The 18,830-nt window shown below is 33.0% G+C and overlaps 1 protein-coding gene across 4 annotated transcripts; it reads left to right on the top strand.

Moving 5' to 3' along the window:
• Positions 1–1,047: 1,047 nt before the first annotated feature.
• LOC127739594 (protein STRICTOSIDINE SYNTHASE-LIKE 7) lies at positions 1,048–17,341 on the top strand. Of its 4 annotated transcripts, none has more exons than XM_052259511.1 (5): positions 1,048–1,557; positions 11,141–11,448; positions 12,556–12,688; positions 14,987–15,111; positions 16,907–17,055. In XM_052259511.1, exons 1-5 carry the CDS (start codon positions 1,105–1,107, stop codon positions 16,929–16,931), a joined length of 1,044 nt encoding a protein of 347 aa, XP_052115471.1. In that variant the 5' UTR covers positions 1,048–1,104; the 3' UTR covers positions 16,932–17,055. The 4 variants fall into 4 exon arrangements, with proteins under 4 accessions (XP_052115471.1, XP_052115475.1, XP_052115473.1 ...); XM_052259515.1 differs by lacking the exon at positions 16,907–17,055 and adding an exon at positions 15,312–15,788; XM_052259513.1 differs by lacking the exon at positions 16,907–17,055 and adding an exon at positions 15,220–15,241.
• The last annotated feature ends 1,489 nt before the right edge of the window (positions 17,342–18,830 follow it).

Genomic DNA, 18,830 nt, shown 5'->3' with positions numbered 1-18,830 from the left:
TGTATCGTTTTTGTCCCCAATATTTTCGTCCTATTTAAGTCTCTAACGTTTTAAAATCGTCTTAATTTTGTTCCGCTGTTAATTCCGTTAACAGATTTCTAATGGCAAGACAAAATTAAGCCAATTTTAAAGTTTACAAACTTAAATAGGACGATTTAATATTAGGAATAATTTTAAAACTTACTCCAAATATCGGAGACAAAAATAATACTTTACTCTCTTAAAAAAGAAAAACTATTTTTTCTATTGGGTTAATTAAGTGGGCTAAAATGTAGTCCCTCTATACCTTAGTTTAACTTTAAGCAAAAATAATAAAGCTAATACAGTTTTATACTCACTAGAATATTTGTGTCACTATAAATATTCATTGTATTTCAGGATATAATGGAATGAAAGTAAAACACAAAACCCTAGCTACATTATATTCATTAATAATTTAATTTTGATACACGATCAGTATAAAATTATTTTATGTATATATCTAATTGTCATATTAACAAAAATAATCACCTTTTACATTAATCGCGTAAATGATCATTTAAAAAAAATTATAATTACAAATATATAAAATATTTTATATTGTCACTATATCAAAATTAAACTCATTTATTAATTCAAATATACAGAAAAAAGTTACAACTGCTCTACATATAGTTCTTAATTAATAAATAAATATAGCAATAACTGAGATTCTCGAACTTAATCAAATTTACACTTTAGCCCTCGTTGTTGATATGTGATTTGCTGTCTACCTAGTATTATTATGGGTTGTTATATGAGTGTGTCATGTGTGTGGATATTATTAGTTTATGAAAAAGTTTAGGGTAAGTAACTTCATCAAATTTTTTTCGGTTTGTAACTAATAAAAAAAGTGAGATAAAATTTTATATCAATCTCATACTATTATAATCATTATTAATAACTATTTAATGATTATAAATTATAAAAATTACTGACCCTCTACTATTTCTCTTAATTTAATACAACATATATAAATATAATATACTTTAATTTGATAACTTTCTATATATAAAGTAACGTATTTCAATTTCAATTAACACATCTCTCACCTTATACTAAAGTCAACACCGTTTGACAACAAAAATGTCAGGTTCAGAACGTTGTGACTCAGTTTCACTAACTCGTTCTGAACTTCAAGGAAGAAGAAGGACAACGTTCTTTGTCATTGTCCTTCTTCCTGTGGTTATCGCTGCGGTTTTATTCCGGCTCGACCCGTTTGAACCGGTTCTGTTACCAGAACACGAGATAAGCCGGCCCAACTTGGTGGCTGGCACGCTGGCTCGCAACGACAACATGCGACGAGGGTCTGAGGTTATCGGAAATGGACGCGTGGCGGGGCCGGAAGATTTAGTTTACGACGTGGCGACGAACGTGGTTTACACGGGGTGTAGGGATGGTTGGATCAAGCGAGTCAAGTTGAGTGATGACTCGGTGAGTGGCTCGGAAGTGGTGGAAGACTGGGTCAACACCGGTGGAAGACCACTTGGGGTAGCTTTGGATCACGGCGGTGCACTCATTGTTGGCGATGCCAATAAGGTACCCGTCTTAGATATATATAAAACTACAAAAATATTATTTATATACTAAAATCAGCCACAAATATATTTGTGTATAAATATATGTAGTTTAATTATTTTTAGTGTGTATTTATATTTTGGCATGTATTTTATACTTATAATTGACTTTAATAGCTGATTTTAATATACACGTAACATAACGCATAAAATTATTTATATTTTTATGGTGAAAATTTAGTCGTTATTTTTGTATAAAAATGCTAATCGAAAATTATTAGATAATAATTTAGTTAAATATATTAAATTATTTAATAATTATTAACTAATAATTTACATAAAAATAATTACAGGATAGTTCTACCCATTTTTATTTATGTTTTGGAAAGAATCTTTCTATTTTAAAATGAAGATGATATGATGGCTTTGTATATATAATTAGATCAAAGTTAGGTGATTTTTTGTATGTATATAGTATTTATTTTTTATATATTTACATCTATTATTAAAGTCTTTTAAAATTTTAAAAATTAAAATATTTTTTTTATTGAAAATAATTTTTAGTTTTATTTACTAAATATTTTAGTTTATGTCTGTCATTGTTGTCTATTATATTATGGTGTTTTAGAACTTCATCTTTCTAAAGTTAAACTAGCTGTTATTAGATTATCATTGATCAATTATAGGACATGTTTCTCATTTTTAATTTCTTAAGATAATTAAATTAATATAGTAGGTATTTGAGTATGACAAAATTAAATCCTCTTCTTTTAATTTGTAATGAGTTTCATTTATTTATTTTGTATTATTGATGAATTAATATGGCATGCAAATTAACTCAACTAAATGAATGAATATATAAGTCCAGTTATGAATACAAAGATACTCAGACACCAGCTAGCAATATTTTTTGTTATACAATAATAAACATATAGTGCAGTAATATGTTGTTTAGAAAGAAAGATACAAATGAAACTTACTTTCTATTCTTATAAATTTATAAGTTATAACTAAGGCTTGTTTTTAAGAACAGTATAAGACAAGACACTGAGAATAGAATAGAATAAAACACTGATGGATAGAAACACAAAATTTTGTGTTCTTATATTTTGTTTGGTGATAAATTAAAACAAATAACGAAAATTCAATTTATTCTCTTCTTTTTTTTAATTCAAAAAATTTGAGATAAAAAATATAACAATAAAAATATAATTATGAAAAATTAACAAGAATAACGAAAGAAAAAATAAAAAATAAATTATGTCTCTCGTTAGTGTCTCCGTGTTCTTTCTGTCAGGATGGACATAAAATACACTAATTTAGTATCTTTAAACACATTGTCTCCTCTGTCAAACATGATTTTATGTCTCAGTATTCTTATTTCAGTATCCTATCCCTGTAAACAAACGCAGATACAACTTATTAGTAGCTAATATACATGTCAGATACATAATTTGCATAGAGAAATTATATTTGCATATAATATTGTCACTTGTTTCTTCTTTCCCTTACTTTACTAATGAAATTGACAAGTTGGTGTAGAAGCTAACTATGGATTATTAATTATTAGTACTAATTAAGATATCACTATATATGACAAAAAGGACGAATATAATATAATACAGTTAAGCTTACATAAGATATGAACAAGCTGCCTGACATGAAATAAGTATATTAATTAATTATATACCAGTAAGATAATATATAATACAAATTTTAAATTAAAAGAGCGAAACAATAACATAGTAGTATACAAATCATTTTATTTTTAACTAAAAGTTATTAATATCCAATTAAGTATTATAAAATTTAGAGTAAAGGACAATTTCGTCCCTGACCTTTGTTTTGGAGGACATTTTCGTCCCCGAGGATTAGGAAATACTTAAATGTCCCTGACCCCGTTAAAAAGTAGACGTTTTCACCCCTCCGTTTGAGTGTCTCCGTTAAAGGTTGACGGAAAACGGTGACGTGGCTCCGTGGCGCTGACCTGGCCTTAACGGGTTGCCACGTAGGCTGGGCTTTGTAAAAGAGGACAAATATGTCCCCAGAGCCCAAAACGCAGCCGTTTCTCCCCAACCTTTCGAAACTAAGCACAACTCACCCACGCAATACACATAACACGAAGACGATCAAAACCCCTCCCCTGTTTCTCCCTCCAAAAATTGCACTACGTGGAAGAGCAATCGGCGTTCGGTGAGTGAGCGGTCGGAGGCAAGAAAGAAGGTTACCGTGGAGGTTAGCACCGCTGCCTTCCTTTCAAGGTAAGATCGCCCTCCTTACTCCTGAAATTTCTGTAGTTTGTAGTAAGGGTGAAGTGATGATGCGTGCATGTTGACAATGTATGTAACAGAGGTGTAATGAGGGCAAAAAATGGTTTTTAGAGCATGGTGTCTAGTAGTAGTCGTAGGAGGTACTGTGTTAGGGCAAAGGGGGATTTTGTAATAAATTTTCAATGTAATGTAGTACTCACACATAGTTGTTGGTTGGTAATTTTCAGATGGTGGATGTTTTTGTGGTGCCAGTTTTTCACCACGGTGGTAGCTTCGTGAGAGGTAGTGATGGTGTTCTTGTTTATGAGAATGGTAAAGAAGAGAGGTTCCCGGAGATGGACTTAGATTTTGTGAACTTCGGGGACCTTGTAACCTTATTTAAGGGTTTGGGATACCAGTCCTACAAGGCAGTATACTAGTATGATCGAACAAGTGCGTTGCTTGAGTCTGGGCTGAACGAGTTAACCGGGGACGCAGGGATCAATGCAATGCGGGAGAACTTAGTGAAGCACCAACAGAGTCTTGAGTTCCACATTTACTTTGACCACCCCATTGATGCTCCGGAGGAAGTATTTGATGCTGGCAAGGATGGTGACGATGAAGTGGATGTGGATGAAATATTAAAGGAATTGAAGACATCCTCTTCATCGGATGATGGGTATGAGAGCACCGAAGATGTATTATATAAACCTCCACCAGCTGGGTTGGAGAGTGATGGAAGTGATTCTGAGAGTAGTAAATGGGCTGTTGGTGGCAAGAGGAAAAGAGTAAAGGAGCCAAGAAAGAAAGTGATAACCCCCAAGAAGAAATTCACAAAGAAGGTGCAAGATGGTAAAAGGGAGCATCCAACTGGAGAAGATAGCGGTCAAGGGAAAAAGGGGGCAGCTGGTGAAGCTGGTTTAGGGTCTGCTGCTGGGCCTAGTGATGGAGGAGGTGGTGGGTGTAGGCCAGGACTGGATAATGCATGGAGATACTATGTAAGTGAAGTCCCCACAGAGCCTGAGGAAATCATGTTTGAGTATGAGTCGGAGGAGTTGCACACACCTATGGGATCAGATGATGAAGGTGAAGGCCACAAGTTTTCAGAGTTTGACGATGACTATGCTCATGGTCAGGGCAGATTTGAGTTAGGGATGAGGTTTGCAAGTGTTGAACGGTTTAAAGATGTGGTGAAGGACTCATTCATTGCTGAAGGTAGGGAGGTTAAGTGGATCAAGAATGATAGGGAGAGAGTGAGAGTGGGCTGCAAGGATGAAGAATGCAATTTCTTGGTTCATCTTTCTTACAACAAAACTCTACAATGTTACCAAATTAAGACCTACCAGCCAGAGCATAGTTGTGCAAGGGATTTAGGGAGTAACGTAGCAGACCAGCATTGGATCAGCAAGCAAATTGTGAAGAGGATGGCTACCCAACCACACATGACTACTAGGAAGGCAACTGAGTTCCTAAGGGAAGAATTTTCTCTTGCTCCCCATCCTAAAATGGTGTATAGAGCAGTGGTTGAGGCCAGGGATAAGATTATGGGAAACGAGAAGGAACAATACAAGAGGATAAGGGATTATTGTGAGCAGATTTTAAGTTCTAATCCAGGATCTACTGCAAGGCTGGAACTTATGACACTTCCTGAAGCTCCCCCTGTTTTCGACAAGATATACATATGCTTAGATGCCTGTAAGCGAGGGTTCAAGGAAGGGTGTAGGCCTTTGCTGCACCTGGATGGATGCTTTCTCAAGACATACTACATGGGGTGGCTTTTATCAGCAGTTGCCCAAGACGCGAACAACCAATTTTATGTGGTTGCATATGGGGTCGTCAGGGCTGAGACGAAGGATGCCTGGAAATGGTTCCTCACTAACCTTCAGGCAGACATAGGAGACGACATAAATCATGGCTGGAACTTCATTTCAGATCAACAAAAGGTTTGATGTTTGCTTGGTTCATTGTTGCACACTTACTATATATTTGCTGAGTTCTAAATGATGGCTGCTCATGTTCAATGCAGGGTTTACTCCCTGCCTTAAAGGAAGTCATGCCAAAAGCCAGGCACAGGAACTGCGTGATGCACATGTGGAAGAACTTCGTTAATAGATTCAAAGATCTATACATAAGAGAGGTTGTCTGGGAGTGTGCCAGATGCACAACAGTTGCAGAGTTCAAAGACTGTATGGAAGGGCTGAAGGCAGTGAATCAGGGGGCTTGGAAATACCTCTCCAAGTTTGAGCCAGAGACATGGGTCAAGGCTTATTTTTCACATGGCCCGAAAGTTGATAACCTCACCAACAACATGTGTGAGGTGTTCAATGCCAAAATCGTTAACTATCGCTGCAAGCCAATCCTCACTATGTGTGAAGAGATCAGGTGTTACCTGATGAGGAGGATGGTAAACCACAAGCGAGTATTGAAAAATCACCCTGGTAAACTAGCACCAGTGCAGCAAAAACGGATGGAAAAATTGCTGACTCTTAGCACAAAGTGGGTGGCAGAGTGGGTTGGAGATAATGAAAGAAAAAGGTTTGAGGTGAGCCGCAAAGGAGTCAAGGTTGATGTGGACCTGATTAAGTACACATGCTCCTGCAATCGATGGCAACTTACTGGTAATTGTTTGTTCACCTATAGTTGTTAACTGTTTCTTCACATGTAACTTACCTATTCTATACTCTGAGTTAAGCCTGAATACATTTTTTTGGGTAGGAATGCCATGCACACATGCACTTGTTGCTATAATGAAAAGGCATGACAGGGCAGAAGATTACGTGCACCCCTGGTTGTGTATGGAATCCATAAAACGGACTTACTCACATTGCATCAAACCAGTCCCCAGTGCAGATTTCTGGCCCCGAACTGAATACTCAGCACCAGAACCCCCCATCATCAAGAGGCCTATTGGCCGGCCAAAAGTTCACAACAGACAGAAAGATCCTGCTGAGCCATTGATGCAAGGGGGAAAATTGAAGAAGTCATTCTCCGTGGCTTGCAGTAAGTGTGGTGAAAAGGGCCACAACTACAAAACCTGCAAAGGAGCTCCATCAAACCCCAATTGGAAGCCGAAAACAAAGAAGCCTAAGAAGAAAGAAGGAGGCAGCTCTCAACAACTGGTTGTGCTTCCTTTGTCACAGTCAGCTCCAACTGCAGGGGTAAGTTTGCATTCCCTATTTGTGGTTTGAATAACACACTCTTCTGGAATTGCTGAGTTAGAAATAACTTTATCAGGGACTGATCTGTCTTACTATCTAATAGGATAGGGTTTAATGCATATTAGTATGGAATTCCTCAGGGATCAATATGTCTTAGTATAGAAATTCTAGGGGACTCATCTGTCTTATTATCATGCTTATTGATCATGTTCATTAACTCTCCAGGATTCTTCAAGTAGCCAACCAAGCAATACCACACCCCTGCAACAACCAACTGCTGTAACTATTTAGTTTCTTGTCTTTCTGATCAATTACATATATGACTTGTTTGAAACCAGTTGATGTGTTTTATTTTTACCCCATCTTTTGGTATGCTATTGCGTGCAGGTTACGAGTGCAGCTACACCAAACCCTGCAAATGTTGCACCAGCTCCATCCAGATTTACTAGATCCACACTTGTGATACCAACTCCGGGAGCAAGAGTCACTCCATTCAGGCCACCCGCCCCAACAACAACCCCTCCAAGTAAAGTTCCAGGCAAGGTTCCATCGATGGTTAACAATACTTCTCGCCTTAAACATTCAAAATTCAGACCTAAGCAGAAGATCTTCAGGCCACCGGCACCACTAACTCAAGGACAGTCTAGCACACCGCAAGTAGCACCAGCTGAGGAAGACCCCAAAACAATAACACCAACTGAACAAATTTCTAAGGAATCAACATGATTGACGGCTGACGATATTATGCTTTTTTTGGTTTATGTATGACCCAATGTAAATGATAACCGGAAATTCTAGATACTGTTTCCTTTTTTTGGTTTGGGTCTTTATTTTGGTTCAAACAATACTTGTGAGGTTACAAGATGTTAACGGTAGAAAGACATACTACTTTCCTTTTATTTTGATTTTAATGGTTGAAAGTCATACTACTTTCCTTCTATTTTGATGTTAATGGTTGAAAGTTTGATCTTGTTTGTAACTTTGCCAGCTTTATGTACATGGATGAAAGTTTGATCTCTTGTAACTTTGCCAACTTTATGTACATGTTAATGGTTGAAAGTTTGATTTCCTACTACTTTCCCAACTTTCTTTTCATACATACATAATCACAAAAATGACCCAAACATATGTCAGATACACAAATGATTAATACATTTCATTTTCACCATTTGGCCGGTCTTACATCATTTCTTATAACTAAATAATGCAAATATCAGCAATACAAACATCACACATATGCTCCACCCAATTGGATTTTTCTTAACCTCTAACCCTTCTATCCTCTTCTCCAGCAATCTTATCCTCTTTTCCATGTCTTTGTTCCAGTAATGCTCATCACCATGCAGAATTTGCTCATGCCCTAAGTGTCTTGTAACACCAACACCAAGACCAGCTATGTGCTCGTCCAGCCACAGAAAATACTTGCACCATGGTTGTCTAACCTACACAAAATCAACCCTCAAAGTTCAGAAAATCAGGAATTAAGGATAAACCCTACCATAAACGGAGTTACACATATTTTCGTTGCATACCTTATAAAAGGGACATCCCAGAAACAATCTCTTCGGATTTCTGGTCGTCCTCGACATGAACAAGATTGCGTTCTCTCCACAGAAGCACTTTGGTGACACGCACTCATTTCCATCTTTGGCGGTCGGAACTGGGCCTCTTCTCGAGCTTGAGGACACACCTTCAGATGCCATGCTCGGACTCCTCCCTTTCTTCCTTCTCCCACATCACCCTCAGAATGCATTCGAAGCATTAGGGCTCCAGGATTTCATAGGTTGGGGATGACTGAGAAACGACAGCGTTTCTTAGTTCGGGGACCGCGTTGTCCTCTTTTAAAAAGCCCAGCCGACGTGGCAGTCCGTTAAGGCCAGGTCAGCGCCACGGAGCCACGTCACCGTTTTCCGTCAACCTTAAACGGAGACATTCAAACGGAGGGGTGAAAACGTCTACTTTTTAACGGGGTCAGGGACATTTAAGTATTTCCTAATTCTCCGGGACGAAAATGTCCGCCAAAACAAAGGTCAGGGACGAAAATGTCCTTTACTCTAAAATTTAAATTTACAAAAGCACGATGATAAAAAAATTAACGTAACGAATTTAACATACAATTAAGTTTAACTAAATATATATAAAAAATCAAGGGTAATGTATTAAATTGGTCCATATGTTTAGGCGTAATTCTGTTTTAGTCTTTAAGATTTAAAGTGTCATATTTGAATCCAAAAAAGTTTTATTTAGTATCAATTTAGTCCCACAGTGGGGTCAAACTTAAATAATTAACGGAATGTCACACATAATAACAGTACAAGAATAAAATCGATAATTTGAAAAACAAGTACAAGCTCCAGCGACACAAAATCAACCGTTGATGTATCAATACATTTATTTATTATTTTTCTTATAATATAGAATTAAAGAGAATGATAAATAAATGTATTGATGCATCAACGGTTGATTTTGTGCCTCTGGAGCTTGTATTTGTTCTCCAGATTATCAATTTTATTCTTGTACTGTTGTTATATAGGACATTTCGTTAATTATTTAACTTTGACATCATGTGAGACTAAATTGATGCTAAATGAAACTTTTTTGGATTCAAATAGGACATTTTAAACTTTAAGAATCAAAACAAAATTATGCCCAAACATAGGCTCATTCTTAAACGCTCCTTGCTAAGTATGGAGTGCTGCACACCTTGTGAATTTATTAAATCTAAACTCTTCATTTATTATATTTTATTTGAATGGTCTGGATTTAAAAAGGTAACCTGTTAATCAGGTTAATAATTTTTTACAAGTTTTAGAATTTTTTTATAAGTCTCAGGCTGAAATTCAAAATAAAAAAATAGTATATAAATATTAAAAACAACATGTCTGTAAAAAAAATTATTGGACTTTAGAATTAAAATAAACAATACATAAAAAATAAGTTAAAAATTCATGTATTAAATCTAAAAAAAATTTAAATAATATTAAAATTTAAATAAATTTTGTTTTATGGTGAAATAAAATTATAATATTAAATATAAATACAATGATAAAATTTTTTGTGTTATATATATATATAATTTTATTTTGTGAAAAACAAAATTAAAACATTAAATATAAATAGACTGTGTCTATTCAATAAATATTATATTTATTTATTTCTATATAGTATGTAAAATAAATAATTAATGTTTAAAAAAGTTAATAAAAAAAAGAAGTATTTTTTTACCAACTTTTAGGTGAATATAGAGACTATGTCATTTGAATTATAACTCATTGACAAAGAAATAAATACTCTTAATTATATTTAAATAGAATAATTATTTATTAGGTTCATTCTTGTACAATAAAATTTTTTTTAGTTTTATATCTGTAATATTTTATACCAATTAGCTTCAAAATTTAATTATTTTTTGAATAAATTAATAAAAATAATACAAATAATTGTTTAAATAAAATTATATTTTAATTTTTCAGTCTATTACGTACAAGTTGAGGATAATTTGAAATAAAAGATAATGAACTTGTTATAATGGCGGCAATTTTTTCGGCTTTGAAGGTCCATTTATGATAGAGGTGGAATGGAGTGGGTTCAAGAGCGTCAAAATCTATGGCTAGATAGAACAATAGTAAAAACACCTGCTAGTAAACAAAACAGTGAAAATGCTTGAAGACATCACATCAACAATAACAGAGTAACGGAGGAATTCGATTAAATTTTTCTGAGTATTTTTTTGGTGTAAAGATAGTCCTCTATTAAACGAGCGAATTAGTTTTTTTTGTTAGTGTCGGTTTGTTTGTTCACCCCATAACAAAATAATAATAATAATAATAATAATAAATTTAATTTACCTGATCACTTTTAATAGTAGGTTAACTTTTAAAGAGTGCTGCACTCCCTACTTTACTTGGAGTGCACTAGCTTTTGCATAAGACCAATTTAGTACTTTACCCAAAAATCAATTATATAGTTAATTTTTCATTAAAATATTAATTATATTAATATTGAAGTAAGAATATTCCTAAAAAATTATATAAAAAAAAAGAAGCTATACATTATTATGAGACAAGATGAATCAATTAATAATAATAAAAATTGAGAAATAAAATGCAGTGTGGCAATAATATGCACTTTCTAATTTATATTTTTTAAACACTGATATGTACACTCAGAATTCAACTTAATTAATTTAATGATGTAGGGGTTGTTGAGAATTACAAAGGATAAGAAGGTAGAGGTTCTTACCGATGAGGTTGATGGATTGAAATTCAAATTAACGGATGGTGTTGATGTAGCAAAAGATGGTACCATTTATTTCACAGATGCTTCATACAAATACTCATTAAAGGACCACTTCTTAGACTTGTTGGAGGGTAAGCCTCATGGTAGATTCATGAGTTATGATCCAACAACCAAGAAAACAAAAGTGCTTCTCCATAATCTCTACTTCCCCAATGGTGTTGCTGTCTCACCAGATCAGCAATTTGTCATCTTCTGTGAAAGTGTTCTGTAAGTCTTACATTCTGTTAGAACATTCTATTATTAAAATGCTTAAGTAAAGGTATATAAAAATTATGATTTAATTTTGATATGTTAGTTATTAATGTAAAATAATTTTATACATACATTTAATTATATAGACATGTCAATAAAAAGAACTACTTTTGATATTAATCACATTAATAATCAGTTAAAAAATCGAATATGATTGAATAACAGTATAAAATGTTTTATATTATAAGTGTATTAAAATTAAATTCTTTAATTATTTTAGTTAAGTTTAGGTTTTTTTTTTATGAAAAAGTATATAGAAACAAAAATAAGAAAATAGCGATGGATACCTTAGGTTTTTATGCCTTAATAACTTGCAATTATAATAGAATGAAAGAATTTTTTATTAGAATGAAAGAATTTTTTATTTTTAAGACAAATAATTTTTGTATTTAGTTCGCTATGTTACGTGTATATTAAAATCAGTTATCAAAATTAATTATTAATATATAAAATACATGTTAAAATATAAATATATATTAAAAATTAATTAAACTACACATGTATTATACACAAATATATTAATAACTAATTTTAGTAGTTAATTTTAATATACGAATAGCATTATTTTTGAAAGAATATTCATAGAGCTTTTGTATTGCACCATTATTGGCATTTGTTTATAGACTAAGTATACCCTTAATTGATTGTTAATAATCTTATAATGATCCTAATAATAATCTTAATGGGCTAATGGACTTTAGAGTGTATTATAAAGATAGTTATTGACTCTAATACCAAAAAAAAAAAAAAATCATATATATACACATCATTTAAAATTTTTTTCCCTTCAAATTATAATTTCTAATTAAACAATTATTAATCATACGCGTCAATTTCTTTTAATTTGAAGCTATAATCTCATGTAATATTATCTAAATCTCTCACTATTAGACCACTTCTGGTAATTTAAATACATGCATGGAAGGTACATTTTCAAAAGAAAATTGTGTAATTAATATTAGCGATGGGCAAATTAATAATAAGGCTTGTGCTCCATTGAAATTATATTGTATTAACCGTAAATTGAGCATATATTTGAAGGTTCTTTGATTATCTATCCAGGATGAAATGCAAGAAATATTACATAGAAGGCCCTAAGAAAGGAAGTGTTGAAAAATTTTGTGATAACCTACCTGGCTACCCTGATAACATTCATTATGATGAACAAGGCCAATATTGGATTGGTTTAGGCTCGGTAAAACAATTCTCATCAATTTCAATAAAATTACTTTTACTTTTATCATTAATTATGTTTACCTTCAATAATTATAATTATATATGTATGGTGTTTTTATTGGTAATGAGTAAGTTGGTAAAGTAAAAGAAAATAAAGATCTAGTAATCATATTTAAAATAATAAAACTCGTACATAATAAAAATTATAAATTTAATAGTAATTATCATCTTATTTTATTATTTTATTAATCTTTTATTTTAAAAAATATTTTTTCTATATAAATATATAGCATTTATGTGGTAAATAATGGAACTTCTATATATTTATGTAAATTTTAAGGGGGAAATCCGATCTCCTATGCTAATAATTTTTATTCATACCAAAAAGAGTAGTATCCCGTCAACCTTTTCCTTGACCTCCATGTTTTATGGTTTAATTAATCTGAAAATTTCTTATAATTTTAATTATTATTATTAGCTTCTAATGATTTAAAATTTTATAACTGAATTTTCGTATCATATATATAATAAGTTTAATTCTGATTATATATTTTGTTAGAGTATAATTATGATCAATTAAAATTAGTTAGCATCATTTATATTTATATAATATATTTGTATATTTATTGTAGGATTCTACGTTTTTATTGTTTTAATTTTTCTAGCACTTATATATACCATTGTACATTGTATCTTTAGCGACTCACTCAATAATACATCATACTTTCTTCAGTTTATTCTTTTGTTTTTAACATAGTATCAAGAACTTAGGTTTTTTTTCTGATGGAAAATAGTTCATAACCTTTCATGTTTTCTTTTTTCCGACAGTCTCTTTGTCTTTGTATTTTATTACATTACCGACGTTTTTCTCTGTCAGTGACCATATCATCCTCTTCGTCTCGTCGTTCTGAGTCCAACGAGCCAAACCACGTCATCGGAAATGCTCTGACACGCCATTGCAAGCTCTCTGCCACCATCATCTTTTTTTCCTTCCCAAACGCTCTAGAATTCTTGATCTGCGTCCAAGATCAACGCTTCCGAACCGTCGATGTGTTGCGGACCCGCAGCTTCCTTCGACCCGTGTTCAGCCCGCGTGTAGGCTCAATCCGACCCGTGGCCAGATCCGCATTCCAGCTCATTGACGCGTCATTGTTGACGTGGCTTCATCCTCCGCTCCTGCAACGCCACGTGTCTTCCATCCGCTAATGTGGCACTGACGTAGTGCTAACGTGGCATGCTGTGGGACCCATCCTAAGGTTTTTTGGTGAACTATTTTTGATTCTGCACTCTGTTTTCTCAATTTCTACCCCAATTTTGCAGTTTCTTCTCTCTTTCATCTTTGTCAAAATTTTGTTGAAATTGTAATCGTTCTAGGTGCCTCTTCTTATCCTTTTCTGAGTGTCGCAAATGCAAGCAGAAATGTCACATTAGCTACAATTGTCCAACACTGTTCTGTCGTTATTGCAAGCTCTTAGGACACTTGATTACTATCTATCTTACTCACCCACCACATCTTGATCAGTTCAAGTATTATTGTCGTTCCAACTTCTACAAGAATGTGCCTGCTTTTGCTGCTGTTGTTGCTACTGAACCTACCAGCTCCGTTTCTCTCCACTCGTCTCCTGTTTCTCTATCAGATATTGAGTCCCTTCTTAAGCAACTTCTTTCTTTTTCTGGTATTACTTCTTCTGCTTTTTCCATTCCTCTAGGTAATTTTGAATGGTATTTTGATTCCAGTTGCTTTCATCACATGTCTCCTTTATGTAATCTTTTCTCGTCTTTATCTCCACTACAAATGCACCTTCTATCAATACTGTTGATAGTTCCCTCTTGCATGCGACACATAAAGGTTTTATTTCATAGTCAAATCTTAATCTTCCTGATACTTATTATATTCCACAATTAAACTTTAATCTTATTTCTGTTGCTCAACTTGTTGATCTTGGTTTTGATGTCAATTTTTCTATTTCTGACTATCGTGTACAAGATTGTCGGATAGGACAAATCATCGAGACTGGACGTAAGGTCGGAAGGTTGTTTGAGCTCGAGAATCTTCATATTCCTCCTGCGTCAAATCTCTGTGCTATTTCTTCTCCATCTATCCTTCACTTGTAGCATCACCGTCTTGCCCATACTGAACACAAGGGTTATCGTTGTTGGGATCCTCTTTCTAGACATATCTATATATCTCGTCATGTCGTATTCAGGGAGCATCACATAGTTTCTAAGTTATCCCTATTTGAGTCCATTTCTTCTACTCAGTCACTATTTTTCACTAACCCCAATGTTGATCTTTTTCCTAGTGATGATTCTACAGGTTCTACCTCCAATGAACCTCTCGAGCTTCCTACTCTTCCGCCTTCTCTATCTCCCAATGATTCCAGACCACATGATGATCCTGCTCCTGTTGTCATACCTCCTCCCTTTAATTGTTCTTCTAAGGTAAGAAATTCACCTCCTCATCTTCTTGATTATCATTGTTTTTCTACTATTCTTCACCACCATGAACCTCAGTCATTCTGAGAAGCCTCCACAAATCCAAATTGACAGCAAGTAATGTAGGAAGAAATCTAGGTACTTGAAAATGCACACACTTTGGACTTAGTTAATCCTCCTTCTGATTACGAAATTGTGGGTAGCAGATGAGTAAACAAGATCGAGACTCGCTTTGATGGTTCTATTGACCATTATACAACACGATTGGCTGCTCAAAGATGTTCTCAAGAGTATGGTGTTGATTATGAAGAGACTTTTGCTCTTGTTATTCGTCTCACATCTGTTCAGCTCTCTTGGCCATTGCTACCGTCAAAAAATGATCTCTCAGTTAGATGGATGTGAAGAATGCATTTCTTAATGAGATTTGAAAAAGGTGTATATGAAACCATTCCTGGAGTATCCTTGTTCTCCTAGCAAAGTCTGTCTCCTTCGTAAGGCTCTTTATGGTCTTAAGCAAGCTCCTCATGAATAGTTTGAAAAGTTCAGCACCAATATATGCAATCTCGATTTCACGTGCAACTCTTATGAGAATGCTCTCTTTATTTGTAAAAGTGAACGTGGAGTTGTTCTTTTACTCTTGTATGTTGATGACATGATCATTACTGGAGATGATATTGATGGTATCTCTGATCTTAAAGCATCTCTTCACCACACTTTTGAGATGAAAGATCTTGGTTCTCTCAGTTATTTTCTTGGCCTAGAAGTTATATCCACAAATGATGGTATCTATCTCTCTTACAGATAGTCGCGCTGAGTCTACTTCTCTTGAGCCTAATGGTCGGTTTACTCCTATGGATGGCACTATTTTGGATAATCCTACTCTTTATCGATAGTTGGTTGGAGGTCTTGTCTGCTTGATTGTCACACGACCATATATCGGCTATCCAGTTCATGTTCTTAGCCAGTTCTTATCAGCTCCTCGTACTACTCACTATGCGACAATTTTTCGCATTTTTCGCTACATCAAAGGCACTCTGTTTCATGGCCTTCATTTTTCTACCCATTCATCTATAACCCTTCAGGCGTACTCAGATGCTGATTGGGCTAGTGATCTTACTGATCGTTGTTCTACTACTGGTTATGTTTATTTCTTGATGACTCTCTCATTTCCTCAGTCATCCCCAACTGATATTTTTTGTGGCAACTGCAGTGCTATTCAGATTGTCCATAATGATGTTTTTCATTAGCGTACCAAACACATTGAGATTGATTGTCACTTTGTCCGGCAATGTCTCCTTCTTGATGTTGTTCGTCTCATAGTTGTTGGAACTCTGTATCAGACCGCTGATGTCTTCACGAAGGCTCATCATCCAACTCGTTTTCGGACTCTAGTATCCAAACTCAAGATGGTATCCTTAACTCCCACTTGAATTTGAGGGAAATGTCAGGGTATAATAATTAAGATCAATTAAGATCAGTTAGCATCATTTATATTTATATATCATAACTGTATATTTACTGTAAAATTATACACTTTTATTGTTTTAATTCTTCTAGCACCTATATATACTCTTATACATTGTATCTTTGGCGATTCACTTAATAATACATCATATTTTTTTCAGTTTAATCTCTTGTTTTTAACATATTTTATATTTTGTTTTTAACTTTAAATCACTATATGTTGCAAACATTATTTTTCAATCAAATGTCTATAGTTTAAATATTTGGTAATCAATGCCTATAAGAAGTAATAACACATTATAATGCTTTTTTTTTTGGTGCTTTTGAATTAATGCAGGGATCAACCTCAGAACTGGATATAATATTCAAATATCCCTTGATTCGGAAGGCTTTAGGAATGTTCGCAAAGTATGTAGTGAATCCAAGTATAGCGAAAAATGGAGGAGTTATATCTGTGGATTTGGATGGAAAACCAATTGGTCACTATTCTGATCCCAAATTAGCATTAGCAAGTGGAATTAAAATTGGTGATCACATTTATTGTGGTTCCCTTTTTTATCCCTTTATACTACGTCTTGATGTGAAGCAATATCCTGCTATCAGCTCATCATCTTCAAAAAAATAAAAATAAAAAATAATATAAGTTATATATGCACGTTATTCAACTTTTTAGTTTTATTAGTTAATTGTCACGTGCGATGCACGAGTATGGTAAGTTTAATGAAAACATTCACTATGAAAGTATTTTTATATTAATAACATATGTATAAGTGTTTTATAATAATTTAAATTATTTGGTGAGATTGATTATAATTTCAGAATTTTGACATTTATTCTGTAGTTTTGACTTTTGTTGACAGTTTTAATATCCTTTAGCAAGTTAAAAAATAAAGTTATTGTTTAAAATGAAAAAACAAAAAATATAATCAAGTTAATTTTGTGATAATACTGAAAGAGTTGTTTTAGTGTGATAAAACAAATTGAGAGAAGGTAATATTTATAATTTGAACAATCATTATGACTTTCACAAAAAAATCAATAATAATAGGAAGAACATAAAATTTTTTATGCTGTACAATTAAGATAATTCGCTAAAAAAAATCATGATAGATGATTAAAATTATGAATAATGATATTGTACACAAAAAAATAAATAAATAAAATGTACGAATTTAAGTGATAGTGTAACTAAATATAAAAACAAAAAAATAATGATGTGAATAGTAAAATAGAATAGTGAAAAAAAGAACAAAAACGTAGATTCAAAGAGAGATTAAATTATTAAGAATTAGTATAAAATAAGTGTCAAAACATTTATTGAACTATTTTATGTGTAAGATGAATGAGAAGTCATTGAAACTAATCCAATACTTTGAAGTAACAACTAAATATAAATTATGATCAATACTACAAAAATTATATACGACATGAAAGTGTTAAATTGTATTTAAGAATATAAATTTGAGTTATCATAACAAGTTTAATATTAATAGATATATGGTATGGGTGCATTGAGTTATAATAACTCGCTTTATGTTTAGACATACAGAATGATACATCTATACAAATAGTTATGTATTTATTGAAGAAATCTAGTAGAAACATATTATGAAGATTATATGAATTTTTAGTAGTATATAAATTACCGTTACATATGATATAAGAGAAATTTTGAAACTTATTACATGAGTATGATTTAGTTCAAAATTTTATCAATTAAAAAATTATCATATTACTGTACAGAGTCATCTGATAATTAGAATGCAATAATTTTGTAATAGGAACTTGGATATCATGTAAGAATACAACGAAAATTATGTATAAAGCATTCTAGAAGAAAAATTAATAAGGAAACAGAAATTAATAAAAAAATTAATGAGCATGATAATTAGACTATTCAAATAAATATATCTATTACATATATAAATAGAAACAAATTAACTGCATAATGAATAACCAAAAGGATTTATAATGTTTAATGGAAGAGAAAATCCTAACAAATACTAAATACTTAAAACTTCTAAATTTATTGATTTCTCATCATTAACAGGAACGTCAAATTTGACCTTGCTTCCTTCGAGTTGAAGACAAAATCTGTGCCATCTCCTGGTAAGAAAAATTTCTGATGATGTAGAACCCCTCCAATGAAATCCCATTATGAAAGAAGGTCCAACCTTTTGACGTACATTGGCATAAGAAATCTCATTTGGTTTTGTATATTGTAAGCAAATTGAATATAAGAAGAAAAGAGGTTAAGACCT

This window comes from Arachis duranensis, chromosome 1, assembly GCF_000817695.3.
Source record: "Arachis duranensis cultivar V14167 chromosome 1, aradu.V14167.gnm2.J7QH, whole genome shotgun sequence".
NCBI classification, from domain to species: domain Eukaryota; kingdom Viridiplantae; phylum Streptophyta; class Magnoliopsida; order Fabales; family Fabaceae; genus Arachis; species Arachis duranensis.
The sequence above is the reverse complement of the archived record's forward strand: the minus strand, read 5'-3'. Positions and strand labels throughout refer to the sequence as shown.